Source organism: Jatropha curcas, chromosome 6, assembly GCF_041381405.1.
Source record: "Jatropha curcas cultivar XTBG-Jc1 chromosome 6, XTBG_Jcur_1.0, whole genome shotgun sequence".
Classification (NCBI taxonomy): Eukaryota; Viridiplantae; Streptophyta; class Magnoliopsida; order Malpighiales; family Euphorbiaceae; genus Jatropha; species Jatropha curcas.
In genome coordinates, this window is record NC_143156.1 from 5,648,833 (window position 1) to 5,668,155 (window position 19,323).

The following is a 19,323-nucleotide window of genomic DNA, read 5'->3' on the forward strand; positions in this document are numbered from 1 at the left end:
AAAATAATAAGGAATGATAATTCATAAATCCACCATGGTAAAGAAAATAAGAAACAAAATAAATCAATACCATTTAAATCATCAATTCATAATATGGTCTTTACAGCTTTTATAGAGTCAATTCTGAGGGCCATCAGTGTCTAATGTGCACATCTAGACCTGCTATCTACAACCTGAATATGTGATATGATTTCAACAGAAGAGGGAGCAATCTACAACCTCAACATGGAGGGAGAATTTCATATCAATCATATATCATCTAGTGATGATATCCATGTTCAATCGATCGTAATATCAACTTCAACAAATGAAATGATATTCGGGGTAATAAACATATCTATATCAGCTGTAAGACTTTTAAACCATTCCATTTATGTACTAATATCAAAATCACAATGGACAACATTTCATTTCACAACCACTGCTAAAAACATTCAATCACGACCACCCCTCATACTACAGATATCAATTGGCCAACATCCTCCTCTTTCACAGTATAAGAATCATAAAATTCATTTACAAATATCATTCGGTCGTATGCTTTCAAAATAATCTTTTTCCTCTTTAAAAACTTATGAATATAATTATAATTCCTAAAGCAAATCCATTGAAAATATTTTGCAAAATCAATTTCATTTTGTTTAAATAAAAGTAGGAAAGGAATAATATACACTAATCGGAACTAGATGGCTCCCCTAGCCCTTTTCCTCTAGTAATCACCCTCTCCTCAACTCCCTTTCTCTCAGCAGCTGTAGCATGATATTAATACTCACATTAAGATCATACTACACAATGTACACACATGCACTTCTATAAGAATGTAAATTAAGCATTAGAATGTAGTCTCATGCTTTTTCTTTCATTTTCACTATACTTGTCCAAGTGTTATATGATCTGAGTTTAAGCATGAAACACTTCATATCCAACACTTAACCACATCCTAGACATAGAATATTAACAATGAAAACAATAGAAGTGAATAGCATGCTAAATTCGTTCAAGGTTTATGACATGCAGAATTTCAGCATTTGAGTAGCTGGTATTGCGTTGACTATATCTTGAATTCACCATATTCAATTGCCCTGAAATTTTGACAGCATGTTCCCAACATCTTAGGGTACTGTTCTGGAAAATTTCATAATTTTTAAAGCTCATTTCATTTTTAAATGACATAATTATAGAATCTAAAGTTCAGTTTTTCTCATGCTGAGCAGCCTGCATTGATTTACTTATAACTCCATTTGCTTTTATCCAATGGCCTTTAAATTTTAACACGACCTACCCAACATCTCAGTCTATCTCCATATCAAATTTCATAAATTTTGGAGTTCATTTGCTTAGTCAAATAGGTCAATTACAGAAGCTGAATTTCAGGCAGCCCAACTGTAACATGTCCAACAATAATTTATATATGTTTAAGCATTCTCACCTCACTTCCAGCACAAATTCATGCAATCCAACTCTTCTATTACTTACATAACATCATAATATAAGAATATCAGAATCCCTAGTTCATGGCATATCAAGAACAAACTCAAAATCATCCATCTTGGTGACTTATGCAACTTAGACTTTGAATTCATGCATAACTACTTTCAATCATCTTAAATCACCTTAAAATCACTTCTCATCACTTCATCTTCACCAAATAAGATTACACAAACAAGCACCTCACTTCAAAGTTCATGGAATTCAAAAAGTAATCCATAGAAATGAAGGAGGAAGTGAAAATAACTAACATTTTCTTAAGAACTACTTGAAAATTCTTTGATTTTCACCTTCTTTTTGCTTGGTTTTGACTCAAAATCCTCCTCCTCTCTTCTTGAACGGTTTGGCCTGCAACAATGAGTGAAGTGTCGTGGTTCTTTCCTCTTCTTCAATAAAATTATATAATAAACTTTATTAAAAATTCCTTCCATGTCCTTTAAATGCAATTTGCACTATAATCCTCCCTTTTGTTTTCCCTTCATCCTTTGGCACTCTAATCTTTTTAATCATTTTACTTTAGTCCTATTAGGTATAAACGAAGTGTATTTAATATTCTAAACTCCACTTGGTAAAAATCGTACGGAAATTACCGTTTTTCAAGCTTTTCGGGTAAAATCGTGCTTTACCGAGAAGTCATTCATCTTTTAACTCATTTTTGATTTCCTTTAAGCTTTCACATTGATTTGCAAAGATCAATTAATGTTTCATTTAATTAATATTAATATCCTCAATATATAATGTTTCCCATTATTCTAAGTTTTCCTTTTTGTTTTTTTTTTTTTCGGATAACCGAATTCATCGAAAAAGCTAGAATAGAAAGAACTACAAAATTGAGGATATTACATTAGGCATTTAGGATACATTGTAGGATAGAGAGAAAATTCATCTATAAGCACAAAAACTAATCTTTCTCTCATCAAAAATATTTTTCGAAAATTAGGTTTTTCAAAATAAATTTTTTCGCCATAGGTGTTTTCGAAATTCCTTTAAAAGAAATCAAAATGATTCAGTTATCTAAAATTAAAGAGATTATGTCTCTAACGATTTTGATAATAAATCGTATGCTTTCTTTTTCGGCAATCCTCTTTGAAGATCTAAAGAATTTTAATTTATTCTCTTACCTAAAACGAAGGAAGATCTTATTCTTTTCGTTTTAGTAAGTAGAATCTTTTAGAAAAATATTTCTCAAATAAATTGCTTTCGAAAAATCTTTATGGAAAGAAAGATCGTCCCCTATTTTCTTACCAAAAGAATAAAACAAATTTGTGGTAACTAAGATTCTCGTATCTTCTAAATAAGGAAAGCAAATATTCTGATTTCAAAATGAAATATCCACTTTCCAAAAGCGAGTCACAAATCTCTCTATAAAAAGGAGTTTTCACTCTTTGAACAAAGTGGAGGAAAGAGTTTTCGTTTTAAGAGTATTCACCTATTGATCACATCCTTTATCTCTCAAAACTTACTCTCTACCCCCATTTTTCTTTTCATCTTTACACTTCACGTTTTTATCTTTAAAAGAGAAAAGAATTTTGATAACTACTCTTGAAAAACGGTTCTGTATTCTAAACGATTTTCTAATCTGAAAAACTATTTTTTCCTGTGCTTATATTTGCATTTCTGTCTGTCTATTTAGATTCTGTAATCTTTAGTAGACAGGTTTTTATTTGATAAACAATTGTATAATAGCTTAGGTTAGAGGATATTGTGAAAGAGGTTATTAAACAACCTTCTCCGTAAGAGAGATTCTAATGTCTTGGATTGAGTTTCTGTACTCTGCCAAAAACAGAAAGGGTTGAGGTTAACTAGAACCTGTGAAAAATCTAGTGGGATAAAGGGTAGATCTAGGTGTTGATGTAACACCCCTTCCCGGTCCACCCGTTAACCCGAATGAACCGAGTCGAGATGCTACAACACTGGTTGACTGTATGATTAGACATGCTGATATCATAATACTGAATATGTATATATATATACCGATGCCGTTTACATTACTAGTGTACTGAATATGTATATACATGATACAAGTGTTCAAAATGAGATGGGCCCAACTGTGTGCCCTGTACATGCCATGAAAGAATAATAAAAGATACATATCAAAATAGGGAGCTACCCTGAAGACCGTGTCTTCTACAGATGAACTGCTGCAGTTGTACGCTGTCGCTCTATAGACCAGTCTCAAAACCTGCGAGTTAAACAGGTAACTCCCTGAGCTATTACAGCTCAGTGGATATCTCAATATAGAAAGACATAATTAAGCACACATATATGCAGAAAGAATTATGTAAGTACATATAATCACACATAACATACGGCTTTCATTTCACCTTGATGATCTTTCTTACTGTTTATTTTACTGTCTGATTCATGCAATAGCAAGTTAAAATATCTGTATGGCTCCATAAGGTTATAGTGAAACCGAAGTGATAAGATAAACTGTATGAAACTGGGTGAAACTGTATGCTATAGGCCCCGAACCGGATTCGCCTATGCCAATAATGTCCGTTTTGGTGCCCCTAACCAGATTTGCACCGCACGGTTTAATCATATCCACTCAACGGCCTGTAGCCGGAGTTCCAAACTGTATGGGGCGCAGATCTGCTATTCTATGTCGCGACATAGCCTTATCTACATGGTTTCTACCTAACCTCAATGGAGCTTAAGATTAGCATGTCAACAATGTAACACAATAGCACATAAATGGTTTCACAACATCATAGTTCATCATATTGATTTGATTTCACACCATATAAATGCTTACATGTTGTTTTAATCCATGTTCTTATATTATATTTTTGTTTTACAATGATTGGATGCATGCATGTTGAGCAAAGGAATGTAATTGTATAGAAAATGAAGTCCAAAATGCATGAAAACACAAGTCGCGAGCTCGCAGGGAAAAGTCGCGAGCGCGAGATGCTTCCCAGGGAGAAGTCGCGAGCGCGTCTTCAAACCTCGCGAGCGCGAGAAGTGCAATCGAGAGTCAGAGAGGTTTCTGGCTCAAGTCGCGACCGCGCAGCACAAGTCGCGAGCGCGCTTGTGGAGTTCGCGAGCGCGAAATGCGCAAACTGAGAGTCAGAGAGCTTCTGGCCGAAGTCGCGACCGCGCATGTGAAAGTCGCGAGCGCGACTTGCTTTCCAGACCGCGCGGGCGCGCGACGTGTTTCCAGATTGTGCAGTCTGTGTTCTTTTGGCCATAACTCTCAATATACAACTTCAAATTGAGTGATTCAAAAGCCCACGTAAAGATAACACATAGAGGAACAAATAACTCTTCTATGATAATTCCTAGTTCCATCATTTACGGGGGTCAAAATCAAGATGAAGTTGCTGGTAAAATTTCCAGCAAACTCTGGTTCATAAACTCATTCCATCCCCTGTTTTCACATCATTTTCAATCCTCTCACGCCACAGTAAGCAACATATGATCTCATGAGCAACACTCCACACAATTTTTCATGCAAAGAACATGGGAAATAACAAGAGATATCAAACCTGTCTTGCCACAAAGCTGGGGCTCTGTTTTAGCTTCTCTTTTCTGCTACCTTTGAACTTTCTTCTCCTATACACAAGAATTCTAATAACTCATCTCCAATATAACTCAATTAAAGAGTGAATAACATATAACTTCAAGGAATTCTACTTACTTGGAGTGGACTTACTGCGTAACTTGCATGAAAAGTGCAAGGAAATGGAAGGGAAACGTAAGAAGAAAATGAAAAACGTGAAAATAGGAAAGTGAAAATGATAGGAACGGGTAGACTCTAGAAGAAGTGATTTGGCTGTGTAAACTCTCTAATTGGTACCTCAAGTATACAAAGGCTACAACTTACTACCCAAGCTATATGTTTGGAGGCAAACAAGTCCTAAACTTTCCATGCAAATAAGTCCACTTATCATCCATTCTACCCCAACCAGGTTTGGTCCAACCCGACTCAACTCAAGAGGATGTTACAGTTGATCTATTGCCTTATACTGTTGGTTTGTCTCTTACCCTTGAAAAGAGATAACATAGTTGAGGATCTCAATATGAGTCTTGGGGAGTGAATGTAGGCGAGTTAGTGCCGAACCAGTATAAATCACTGTGTTGATCTTTTTAATTCCTGAAGTTTTGCTTGATAGTACTTTACTTACACTTCTGTTTATATTTTAGAAATGCTAAAAGTGTTAATGGATTAATGTTCTAAAACTGAAATAAGTTTTATCTTCTCTGAATATTAGAACTCTGGAATTCTGATAAGTGAATATACCAAGTTCTAAACTGTTCTTCTATTTTCAGTACATTTCACTACTTGGGTTTCTAATCAGTTTTCTAAATTTGATTAAAGCTCTGTGAAGCAGTTCTAATTTAAATAACTATCTCTCACACAGTCTTATATGATTTTCTAAACTTTATGAGGAAGTTCTAAATACAATAGCTTTCCGTCATAAAGAAATTCTAATATTGAATAAGACATTGTGAAGAAGTTCTAATTAATAGTTGTACTTTGCATAGTCTGTCTATAGAACATTGTGAGGAAGTTCTAATCCATAATTTATTCTCACAAGTTCTCTATTTTTCCGCTGCACTTAGAATTCTATATTTTGTGTTTAAAATCTAAATTATTTTTTGAAAACCCAATTCACCCCCCCTCTTGGGTTGTACCATACATATACGGGACCCATAAGCACGCCCTGACCGTGCTATGGCGCACGCCCGTGCTACAAGATCAAGAGCTAAATTGAGTCAAAATTGCCAACCAATTTCCACCAATTTTAGGAGCTAATCTTGGACAATTTTCTTGACATGCAAATCAAGATCTAATGTATGCACATGGAAGAGACATGATTGGAAGAAATTTAAGGCCTAATGAGAATTTATTCCCTAAACAATGTAGAAGTTCTCTCCCAAGAAGTCTATATAAAGAGAGGAAGGATACCATCTCATATCCCATATCATACCATTCTAGCTCCATCTTATCTCATTCTCTTAGCCTTGTATATAGTTTTATTTCTTCAAGAATTCAAGTATTCAAGAGTTGTGCAAAGATTCAAGGAAGTCATCCAAAGTCAATTGTTAACTAGTTCTTATTTCTAAACTCTTAGTCTTGTTTATTTCTTTCATTATTCTTATTGATTATGGAATATTTATCAAGTATTATTGAGTTTTATTTAAGTACTATGTTTAACTAAACTCTCATACTAAGGATTTGATGTAGCTTAATTTCTTTTCCAATTTATAATATTAGATTTGATTTTCTTTATTTAAAGTATAATTTATTATTGAACTTAATGCTTCCAGGCAGAGTTTCTCCCCTAGATTGATTTATTTCATTAATCACTATCGGGAAAAGGGTTTTTGATATGAAAAAGGTAATAAATTACATGAGAATAATAACTTGATACGGAAGCTATACGGTTTGACTCATGGGGGTTTTCATAAGTTAATGACCTTAGGTTATGAATTCACAAAACAAATCATAAAACTTAATGATTTAATTCATATTTGATTGTGCTATTAGAAGATAGGTAATTAGATTGGGTTTAAAGACCCATGTGTGATAGTACATGATACATACTATGGGCGAATACCGTTATTTGATAAACTTCTCGAAAGTCGAGTTTAAAGACTTTAAACAAAATGCTAATGGGAGGCAACTCATCATTTTCTTTCTCTTTCTTTGCAATTTTTATTTTATTTTATTATTACTTGTATTTTTCATTTTGTTCTCCCATCTTTAAACCATTATTTTCTTTTATTTTGGTGTTTTGTACTCATATTGCAGGTCAAAAAAAGGATTAAAGAGACTTGAAAATTAATTGGAAGTGCCAAAGTCAGGTTCTAGGACGGAAGGGCATGCTACCTAGCACCCCCGTGCTGTTTTTAGAGAAAAATACGTCTATAGTCAGACTCTAACACGATCAGGGCGTGCTCCTCAGCACCCCTGTGCTACCTAGCACTCCCAGGCAGCACGGTCAGCCTTACTTTGCTTTTAATTATTATGTTTTTTTTATAATTATTTTTATAAGAATGTTTTTTCCATTTTTTGTGCTTCTCCTGCTAAAGCTGAGGAACATGATTTTCCCGGAAGTCAGGCCATCTATTAAGTCATTTAATGGTGAAGTCTAATAAGGTAAAAATATCACTTCTGAATGCCCCATATTAATGTGAAAAGGTGTGCCCTTAAGATTGCTTAGAAAGAAGACTTAAAAGCTATTTGTTTTATAACTTTTATCTTATTCAACTTTCGACTTGTTGGATTAGATAATAATGAAATAAGCTTTTTTATTATATGTAAGTTACTTATTTCAACCCTTTGTGTGCCACTATTTTTTATTACTTTCTTTGTGTACTTACTATTTTTAATAGTGGGAGAATTATTCGGAGTTTGTCCCGTGGACATAGCCCTAAACATTTGAGGGTGAACCATGTAAATTTCTGTGTGTCTCATTTCTAATTTTCCGCTGCATCAATTTTCTCTTAGTTGGTTGAAAGGGCCCAACAAGTGATATCAGAGCTGATGCCCAAAAACTGGTATCAGAGCTGATGCCTAAGAAGAAGTGGTATCAGAGCTGATGCCTAAGAAGAAGTGGTATCAGAGCTGATGCCTAACAAGTGGTATTAGAGCTGATGCCCAACAACTGGTATCAGAGCCGAAGGTTTCGACAAGTCCAGCCGGTCAGATAGCGGTACTGGATCCGTGGATATATTTTGAAAATAAATATACCACAATGAAGAGCAAATTACGACGAGTCCATTGGTGCTGTCCGCTCGGAAAGACGTTGCAGAATCGACTTAGTGATGAATAGTAAAATAGTAACTCGAGGTTGATGGTGAATAGTTACTATTGGGTTACTGTTGCTGTTAAGCCCAGCACTATTCACGTATAGTACTATTCACGCATACAGGTACTATTCATGCATAGTACTATTTACGTGTACAGTTACTATTCAGGCAAACAGTTACTATTCGAGTAGACTATTACTACTGTTCACGTATACGGTTTATGTTGGTGATGATTTTCTGTGCAAGTCAAAATGGACAAACAAAATAATCAGTCTAAATGGCGAGAATTCCCATATATGGAGAAATGAGATATCTCCTTATGGTAATCAAAATGCATTTGCCTGTGTTTAGTTGAACTAAACCGGAAGAGAAGACTGATGAGGAATGGGTTTTCGAGCATGCGTCTGAATCTCGGTTGGTAGATTTGATGATGAAGGTTTCTGTAGCACCTTCAGAAATGGTGAAGTGTATCAGGACAGATAATGGTGGAGAATACACTGGGCCATTTGATGCTTTCTACAAAGAGCATGGCATTCGACATCAAACGACACCTCCCATGTAATATCCTTAATTTTGTAGTTCTTTCTATTTTAGCTTTTTCGATGAATTCGGTTATCCGAATAAAAGGAAAACTTAAAATAATGGGAAACACTATAGATTGAGGATATTAATATTAATTAAATGAAACATTAATTGATCTTTACAAATCCATGTGAAAGCTTAAAGGAAATCAAAAATGAGTTGAAAGATGAATGACTTCTCGGTAAAGCACGATTTTACCTGAAAAGCCTGAAAAACGGTAATTTCCGTACGATTTTTACCAAGTGGAGCTTAGAATATTAAATACACTTGGTTTATACCTAATAGGACTAAAGTAAAGTGATTAAAAAGATTAGAGTGCCAAAGGATGAAGGGAAAACAAAATGGAGGATTATAGTGCAATTTGCAATTAAAGGACATGGAAGGAATTTTTAATAAAGTTTATTATATAATTTTTATGAAGAAGTGAAGAGAATCACGACACTTACCACCCATTTTGCAGTTCAGGTCGTTCAAGAAGAGAGGAGGAGGGTTTTGAGTCAAAACCAAGCAAAAAGAAGGTGAAAATCAAAGAATTTTCAAGTAATTCTTAAGAAAAGGTTAGTTATTTTCACTTCCTCCTTCATTTCTATGGATTACTTTTTGAATTCCATGAACTTTGAAGTGAGGTGCTTGTTTGTGTAATCTGATTTGGTGAAGATGAAGTGATGAGAAGTGATTTTAAGGTGATTTAAGATGATTGAAAGTAGTTATGCATGAATTCAAAGTCTAAGTTGCATAAGTCACCAAGATGGATGATTTTGAGTTTGTTCTTGATATGCCATGAACTAGGAATTCTGATATTCTTATATTATGATGTTATGTAAGTAATAGAAGAGTTGGATTGCATGAATTTGTGCTGGAAGTGAGGTGAGAATGCTTAAACATATATAAATTATTGTTGGACATGTTACAGTTGGGCTGCCTGAAATTCAGCTTCTGTAATTGACCTATTTCACTAAGCAAATGAACTCCAAAATTTATGAAATTTGATATGGAGATAGGCTGAGATGTTGGGTAGGTCGTGTTAAAATTTAAAGGCCGTTGGATAAAAGGAAATGGAGTTATAAGTAAATCAATGCAGGCTGCTCAGCATGAGAAAAACTGAACTTCAGATTCTATAATTATGTCATTTAAAAATGCAAATGAGCTTTAAAAATTATGAAATTTTCCAGAACAGTACCCTAAGATGTTTGGAACATGCTGTCAAAATTTCAGGGCAATTGAATATGGGGAATTCAAGATATAGTCAACGCAATGCCAGCTACTCAAATGCTGAAATTCTGCATTTCATAAACCTTGAACGAATTTAGCATGCTATTCACTTCTATTGTTTTCGTTGTTAGTATTTTGTGTCTAGGATGTGGTTAAGTGTTGGATATGAAGTGTTTCATGCTTAAACTCAGATCATATAACACTTGGACAAGTATAGTGAAAATGAAAGAAAAAGCATGAGACTACATTCTAATGCTTAATTTACATTCTTATAGAAGTGCATGTGTGTACATTGTGTAGTATGATCTTAATGTGAGTATTAATATCATGCTACAGCTGCTGAGAGAAAGGGAGTTGAGGAGAGGGTGATTACTAGAGGAAAAGGGCTAGGGGAGCCATCTAGTTCAGGTTAGTGTATATTATTCCTTTCCTACTTTTATTTAAACAAAATGAAATTGATTTTGCAAAATATTTTCAATGGATTTGCTTTATGAATTATAATTATATTCATAAGTTTTTTGAAGAGGAAAAAGATTATTTTGAAAGCATACGACCGAATGATATTTGTAAATGAATTTTATGATTCTTATACTGTGAAAGAGGACGTTGGCCAATTGATATCTGTAGTATGAGGGGTGGCCGTGATTAAATGTTTTTAGCAGTGGTTGTGAAATAAAATGTTGTCCATTGTGATTTTGATATTAGTACATAAATGGAATTGTTTAAAAGTCTTACAGCTGATATAGATATGGTTATTACCCCGAATATCATTTCATTTGTTGAAGTTGATATTACGATCGATTGAACATGGATATCATCACTAGATGATATATGATTGATATGAAATTCTCCCTCCATGTTGAGGTTGTAGATTGCTCCCTCTTCTGTTGAAATCATATCACAGATTGAGGTTGTAGATAGCAGGTCTAGATGTGCACATTAGACATTGATGGCCCTCAGAATTGACTCTATAAAAGCTGTAAAGACTATATTATGAATTGATGATTTAAATGGTATTGATTTATTTTGTTTCTTATTTTCTTTACCATGGTGGATTTATGAATTGTCATTCCTTATTATTTTTATTAGTACACCACTAAGCCATATGCTTAGCGATAGTTGCTTTTGTACTATCGCAGGTAAAGGAAAGGAAAAAGAACCAAGAGAGGATCATTTTTATTTGATGTAGATAGTATGCTACTGATGTAGCTATTGTATATTTGACTTCTTTTGGAATATGTATGATGTATTAAACATTAACAGATCATTTATGTATATTTGAGCAGATTCATGTAAATTATGATTGTATGAATTTGAAAATTTATAGTCTATTAAAGTAATTAATTTCTATTATGTATCTAAGATTTGAACAGGACTCCAATATGTAATTAAATCATCCATGGACTTATGGGTTATGGAACCATTTTATTTTATGTTTTTTTTATAATATGTTTAAGAAATTATATTGAGATTAATATCTACCAAAAGAAGTTATATATATTTAATAACTAAATTATTTTGCTACAAGATATAAAAATGAAGGAATTAAAAGGATTAAGTCCCTTGTAGTATACTTAGTAAGCATTTATAAGAATTAAGTGCTTATTAATTATATTACGGGCGACATGCCATGTCTTACAGTAGGGTAAGGTGTGACATGTTTATTTTGGTATCAGAGCAGTTTTAATTGCATATTGGATCATATTTTTACTGCATAAAAATGTGTGAAATGTAATCTGCTCAAATATGACATGCCTGTTAATTGTTGGATATCTACATCATACAATATTCTAATACGATGCATGGTTTTCTGTGATAATATACAGAGAGCATGTTATTTTTGATCGATAGTATGGAGGGTGTTAGTCGGGGAGATAATTTTAATCCGCTTGAGGAGCAGTCTGAAGCGAGACAGGAAGAGCGTGGTAATGCTCCCGAGCATGCTGATGTCCCTGTTGCACCAGCTGCTGACCCTATAGCCCAGCAGATGGCTGCGTTATTGAGACAAATGGCGGGTAACTTACAGCAACAACAGCAGCCAGTTAGACAGTATGATAAGTTGGTTAAGTATGGGGCCACAGAGTTTTCCGGCACCACTGACCCGATGGTAGCTGAGCAGTGGCTAGAGAGGATTGATAGGGTTTTCCTAAAACTCCAGTGTGATGATGCTCAGAAGTACGATTATGCAGTCTCTTTACTTCAGGAAGATGCATATGAGTGGTGGAAGACAGTTCCTAGGAGCAGAGTGCAACCACCAGTTCTGACTTGGACAGACTTCCTAAGGGAGTTTAAGAAAAAGTATGTTCCATCTAGCTATGTGGATGCCAGAATAGAGGAGTTTCTGCAGCTCAAACAGGATCATAGGACTGTAGTTGAGTATGAGAGGGAGTTTACTCGGTTGAGTTATTATGCTGGGAGGATGTTAGTTACAGGTAGGGACAGGTGCAAGAGATTTGAACAGGGATTGAAGCCCAGTATTAAGAGCCATGTGATCGGCTTTGAACATGAGAATTTTTCTGCATTGGTATCACAAGCTCTGAATCAAGAGAAGGTTGATCAAGAAAAGGCTACAGAGGAGAAGAGTGTCAGGAGGACTTTCCCAGTGGCTAGTAGCTCTAGTAATAAAAAGAGGAGATTCTTCAGTCCATTTCCTCCTAGATCTAGCAGTGTGAGGCCACAGAGCCAGAGACAGTTCAGACCACCATTGCCACCTCCACGAGCTCCTCCAGTTACTCGTAGTTGTGTTCATTGTGGTAGATATCATGGCGGAGTGTGTAAGTTGACCACAGGAGCATGTTTTAACTGTGGCGAGGTTGGACACTTTGTGAGGGATTGCCCTAAACCGAGAACTACTACGGCATATACAGCCACAGGGGGATCGATTCAAAGACCAGCTGCTAGTTATGGATCTTCTCAGTCTTCAGGCAGAGGTAGAGGCAGCGGTAGAGGTAGCATGTCGGGTAGTCAGGGGACAGTGAATCAACCAGAGCCTATTGGTGTGCCAGCTAGAGTTTATGCTATGAGGCAGAGGCAGGATGCTGATGCAGCTGATGTGGTGACTGGTATATTTCCTTTATTTAATCATGATGTTTATGTGTTATTTGATCCTGGATCATCTCACTCTTATATTAGTGCTGGGATTTCTTGCTATGCATCTGTTCCTTGTTTGCGATTGGGGTATGATGTGCTTGTATCGAGTCCATTAGGACAGGAGGTTATTGTTAACAAATTATATCCTGATTGCCCACTCATAATCCAAGATCATGTATTCCCTTCTGATTTAGTTGAGATGCCTTTCGGAGATTTTGATGTTATTTTGGGCATGGATTGGTTAAAAAAATATCAAGCAGTGGTTGATTGTGACCTTAAGAAGATACTATTTAAACTGCCAGAATATATTGATGTGGTGATACAGGGTGAGAGACAGATACTTCCTTCATCTGTGATAACTGCAGCTTTAGCTCAGAAATTGATCCGTCATGGGTGTGAGGCATACCTAGCTCACATTGTGGACACAAGGGTAGGTACTCCTAGTCTTAAGGACATTCCTACTGTGTGTGACTTTCCAGATGTTTTTCCAGAAGAATTACCAGGATTGCCGCCAGAAAGGGAAGTTGAATTCGAGATTGAGGTTATGACAGGGACTCAACCGATCTCCATTACTCCTTACAGGATGGCTCCTGCTGAATTAAAAGAATTGAAAGCACAATTACAGGAATTGCTTGATAAGGGGTTTATTCGTCCTAGTGTGTCACCATGGGGAGCTCCAGTGCTATTTGTAAAGAAGAAAGATGGCGGTTTACGGTTGTGCATCGATTACCGTCAGTTGAATAAGGTCACAGTCAAGAATAAGTATCCTTTGCCAAGGATTGATGACCTCTTTGATCAGCTTCAAGGTGCTTCTGTATTCTCTAAGATAGATTTGAGATCGGGGTATTATCAACTCAGGGTTAAAGAGCAGAGTATTCCTAAGACGGCATTCAGGACTCGCTATGGCCATTATGAGTTTCTAGTTATGCCATTCGGATTAACTAATGCTCCAGCAGCATTCATGGCTTTGATGAACACGATCTTCAGACCTTACCTTGACCAGTTTGTTGTGGTTTTTATTGATGACATTCTGGTATATTCCAAAGATATAGAAGAGCATGATAAGCACCTAAGAATCATTTTTCAAACTCTTCGAGAAAAACAACTTTATGCTAAGTTTTCTAAATGTGAATTCTGGTTAGCACAAGTTGCTTTTCTTGGTCATATTGTATCTGCAGAGGGTATTGCAGTGGATCCTGGTAAGATTGAGGCTATTTCCAGTTGGAAGCCACCAAAGAATGTTTCCGAGATTCGTAGTTTCTTGGGTTTGGCTGGCTATTATCGCAAGTTTGTTAAGGGATTTTCTATCATTGCTTTGCCCTTAACTCAACTATTGCGGAAGAACGTTAGGTTTGAATGGACAGATAAATGTCAGGAGAGCTTTGATAAGCTAAAGAAGTGCTTGACTGAAGTGCCAGTTTTGACTTTACCTATTCCAGGTAAAGAGTTTACTGTTTATAGTGATGCTTCTCATAATGGCTTAGGTTGTGTGTTGATGCAGGATAGAAATGTTATTGCTTACGCATCACGCCAACTTAAACCACATGAGAGGAATTATCCTACACATGATTTGGAACTTGCAGCCATTGTATTTGCATTGAAGATATGGAGACATTATCTTTATGGTGAGAAATGCTATATCTTCACAGATCACAAAAGTTTAAAGTATCTGGGTACTCAAAGGGAGTTGAATTTGCGACAGAGACGATGGCTTGAGTTGATAAAAGATTATGACTGTATTATCGATTATCAGCCAGGGAAAGCTAATGTGGTAGCAGATGCATTGAGCCGTAAGATTATTGCTAACCTCAGGACGACAGCGTTATCTCTAGTCCATGATCTACGGTCTATTAATGCTAAGTTTGAGAAGATTTCTGACAATTGGGTGTTAGCTAATCTTCAGGTGAAGCCTTTATTGATTGATCAGATTCGAACAGCAATATTGACGGATGATGACTATCAAAAGATTCTTTCAGAGGCACAAGATGGTAAACGACCAGATTTTTCTGTCAGTAGAGATGGGTTATTACTATTTCGGGACCGGTTATATGTTCCGTCAGATTTAGATTTGAGACATCTCATCTTGAAGGAAGCACATGATTCTCCATTTTCTATGCATCCGGGCGGGACAAAGATGTATAGGGATTTGAAGAGGAACTATTGGTAGACTGGTATGAAGAAAGATATTGCTGAAATTGTAGCTAAATGCCTAACGTGTCAACAAGTCAAGGCAGAACATCAAGTACCAGCAGGATTACATCATCCACTTCAGATTCCAGAATGGAAATGGGAAAGAGTGACTATGGATTTTCTAATGGGACTTCCACTTACCCAGAAGAAACATGATGCAGTTTGGGTTATTGTGGATAGATTGACGAAGAGTGCTCATTTCCTACCTGTAAGATCAGACTATAGTTTAGAGAAGTTGGCAGAAATGTATATTGGTGAAATAGTTAGACTACATGGAGTGCCAGTATCCATTGTTTCTGATAGAGATCCAAGATTCACATCTAGATTTTGGGCTAGCTTACAGAAAGCCCTGGGCACTAGATTGAATTTTAGTACTGCATTTCATCCTCAGACAGATGGTCAATCTGAGAGGATTATTCAAATATTGGAGGATATGCTTCGAGCTTGTGTTCTTGAGTTTGAAGGTAGTTGGGATAACTATTTGCCTTTGATAGAATTTGCTTATAATAACAGTTACCAGACCAGTATCGGAATGCCTCCATATGAAGCTTTATATGGTAGAAAATGTAGGACACCTCTATGTTGGGATGAAGTTGGTGAAAGGCAATTACTAGGTCCTGAAATTATTCAACAAACAGAAGAAAAGATCAAAGTAATTAAAGAAAGATTGAAGGCGGCGACAGATCGACAAAAGTCATATGTGGATCTAAAGAGAAGAGATATAGAGTATAAGGTGGGTGATAAAGTATTCCTTAAGGTTTCCCCTTGGAAGCGTGTTATGAGATTTGGTAGAAAGGGAAAATTAAGTCCTCGTTTCATAGGACCTTATGAAATACTTGAGAGGATTGGTCCATTGGCATATAGGTTAGCCTTACCACCAGACCTCGATAAGATTCACAATGTTTTCCATGTTTCTATGCTTCGGCGATATAGATCGGACCCTTCACATATATTGCCTTTAGAATCAATTGAAGTTAATCGAGACGTCACATATGATGAAGAACCAGTGGCTATCCTAGCTAAGGAAATTAAGCAACTTCGGAATAAACAGATTCCCCTAGTTAAGGTGTTATGGCGAAGCCACTCCAGAGAAGAGGCTACTTGGGAACGTGAAGAAGATATGAGAAGACAACATCCACAATTATTCAGAGATCTATAACAGGTAAAATTTCGAGACGAAATTTCTTTAAGGAGGGAAGAGTTGTAATATCCTTAATTTTGTAGTTCTTTCTATTTTAGCTTTTTCGATGAATTCGGTTATCCGAATAAAAGGAAAACTTAAAATAATGGGAAACACTATAGATTGAGGATATTAATATTAATTAAATGAAACATTAATTGATCTTTACAAATCCATGTGAAAGCTTAAAGGAAATCAAAAATGAGTTGAAAGATGAATGACTTCTCGGTAAAGCACGATTTTACCTGAAAAGCCTGAAAAACGGTAATTTCCGTACGATTTTTACCAAGTGGAGCTTAGAATATTAAATACACTTGGTTTATACCTAATAGGACTAAAGTAAAGTGATTAAAAAGATTAGAGTGCCAAAGGATGAAGGGAAAACAAAATGGAGGATTATAGTGCAATTTGCAATTAAAGGACATGGAAGGAATTTTTAATAAAGTTTATTATATAATTTTTATGAAGAAGTGAAGAGAAGCACGACACTTACCACCCATTTTGCAGTTCAGGTCATTCAAGAAGAGAGGAGGAGGGTTTTGAGTCAAAACCAAGCAAAAAGAAGGTGAAAATCAAAGAATTTTCAAGTAATTCTTAAGAAAAGGTTAGTTATTTTCACTTCCTCCTTCATTTCTATGGATTACTTTTTGAATTCCATGAACTTTGAAGTGAGGTGCTTGTTTGTGTAATCTGATTTGGTGAAGATGAAGTGATGAGAAGTGATTTTAAGGTGATTTAAGATGATTGAAAGTAGTTATGCATGAATTCAAAGTCTAAGTTGCATAAGTCACCAAGATGGATGATTTTGAGTTTGTTCTTGATATGCCATGAACTAGGAATTCTGATATTCTTATATTATGATGTTATGTAAGTAATAGAAGAGTTGGATTGCATGAATTTGTGCTGGAAGTGAGGTGAGAATGCTTAAACATATATAAATTATTGTTGGACATGTTACAGTTGGGCTGCCTGAAATTCAGCTTCTGTAATTGACCTATTTGACTAAGCAAATGAACTCCAAAATTTATGAAATTTGATATGGAGATAGGCTGAGATGTTGGGTAGGTCGTGTTAAAATTTAAAGGCCGTTGGATAAAAGGAAATGGAGTTATAAGTAAATCAATGCAGGCTGCTCATCATGAGAAAAACTGAACTTCAGATTCTATAATTATGTCATTTAAAAATGCAAATGAGCTTTAAAAATTATGAAATTTTCCAGAACAGTACCCTAAGATGTTTGGAACATGCTGTCAAAATTTCAGGGCAATTGAATATGGGGAATTCAAGATATAGTCAACGCAATGCCAGCTACTCAAATGCTGAAATTCTGCATTTCATAAACCTTGAACGAATTTAGCATGCTATTCACTTCTATTGTTTTCATTGTTAGTATTTTGTGTCTAGGATGTGGTTAAGTGTTGGATATGAAGTGTTTCATGCTTAAACTCAGATCATATAACACTTGGACAAGTATAGTGAAAATGAAAGAAAAAGCATGAGACTACATTCTAATGCTTAATTTACATTCTTATAGAAGTGCATGTGTGTACATTGTGTAGTATGATCTTAATGTGAGTATTAATATCATGCTACAGCTGCTGAGAGAAAGGGAGTTGAGGAGAGGGTGATTACTAGAGGAAAAGGGCTAGGGGAGCCATCTAGTTCAGGTTAGTGTATATTATTCCTTTCCTACTTTTATTTAAACAAAATGAAATTGATTTTGCAAAATATTTTCAATGGATTTGCTTTATGAATTATAATTATATTCATAAGTTTTTTGAAGAGGAAAAAGATTATTTTGAAAGCATACGACCGAATGATATTTGTAAATGAATTTTATGATTCTTATACTGTGAAAGAGGAGGACGTTGGCCAATTGATATCTGTAGTATGAGGGGTGGCCGTGATTAAATGTTTTTAGCAGTGGTTGTGAAATAAAATGTTGTCCATTGTGATTTTGATATTAGTACATAAATGGAATTGTTAAAAGTCTTACAGCTGATATAGATATGGTTATTACCCCGAATATCATTTCATTTGTTGAAGTTGATATTACGATCGATTGAACATGGATATCATCACTAGATGATATATGATTGATATGAAATTCTCCCTCCATGTTGAGGTTGTAGATTGCTCCCTCTTCTGTTGAAATCATATCACAGATTGAGGTTGTAGATAGCAGGTCTAGATGTGCACATTAGACATTGATGGCCCTCAGAATTGACTCTATAAAAGCTGTAAAGACTATATTATGAATTGATGATTTAAATGGTATTGATTTATTTTGTTTCTTATTTTCTTTACCATGGTGGATTTATGAATTGTCATTCCTTATTATTTTTATTAGTACACCACTAAGCCATATGCTTAGCGATAGTTGCTTTTGTACTATCGCAGGTAAAGGAAAGGAAAAAGAACCAAGAGAGGATCATTTTTATTTGATGTAGATAGTATGCTACTGATGTAGCTATTGTATATTTGACTTCTTTTGGAATATGTATGATGTATTAAACATTAACAGATCATTTATGTATATTTGAGCAGATTCATGTAAATTATGATTGTATGAATTTGAAAATTTATAGTCTATTAAAGTAATTAATTTCTATTATGTATCTAAGATTTGAACAGGACTCCAATATGTAATTAAATCATCCATGGACTTATGGGTTATGGAACCATTTTATTTTATGTTTTTTTTTATAATATGTTTAAGAAATTATATTGAGATTAATATCTACCAAAAGAAGTTATATATATTTAATAACTAAATTATTTTGCTACAAGATATAAAAATGAAGGAATTAAAAGGATTA

At 35.1% G+C, this 19,323-nt stretch overlaps 1 protein-coding gene and 1 long non-coding RNA gene across 3 annotated transcripts; both read left to right on the forward strand.

Annotated features, from left to right (window-relative positions):
* The first annotated feature begins 9,271 nt into the window (after positions 1–9,271).
* On the forward strand, positions 9,272–11,394 carry LOC149495393 (uncharacterized). Its single transcript, XR_016321242.1, has 3 exons — positions 9,272–9,389; positions 10,381–10,452; positions 11,184–11,394. It is a non-coding gene; the product is annotated as an uncharacterized LOC149495393 (long non-coding RNA).
* A 709-nt stretch (positions 11,395–12,103) lies between these two features.
* LOC119370933 (uncharacterized) lies at positions 12,104–19,115 on the forward strand. 2 transcript variants are annotated; one of them, XM_089722656.1, is made up of 3 exons: positions 12,104–13,106; positions 18,100–18,171; positions 18,905–19,115. In XM_089722656.1, the coding sequence occupies exons 1-3, from the start codon at positions 12,149–12,151 to the stop codon at positions 18,952–18,954; spliced, it is 1,080 nt and encodes a 359-aa protein (XP_089578782.1). In that variant the 5' UTR covers positions 12,104–12,148; the 3' UTR covers positions 18,955–19,115. The 2 variants fall into 2 exon arrangements, with proteins under 2 accessions (XP_089578782.1, XP_089578783.1); XM_089722657.1 differs by lacking the exon at positions 18,100–18,171.
* Positions 19,116–19,323: the final 208 nt, after the last annotated feature.

What these genes read in the sequence shown, in the direction of transcription:
- LOC119370933 (XM_089722656.1), top strand. Translation starts at nt 12,149, where the DNA reads ATGGTAGCTGAGCAGTGGCTAGAGAGGATTGATAGGGTTTTCCTAAAA. An exon ending in TGCAGCTGATGTGGTGACTG is followed by an intron (nt 13,107 to 18,099) that starts GTATATTTCCTT and finishes ATCATGCTACAG; the next exon opens with CTGCTGAGAGAAAGGGAGTT. An exon ending in AGGGGAGCCATCTAGTTCAG is followed by an intron (nt 18,172 to 18,904) that starts GTTAGTGTATAT and finishes GTACTATCGCAG; the next exon opens with GTAAAGGAAAGGAAAAAGAA.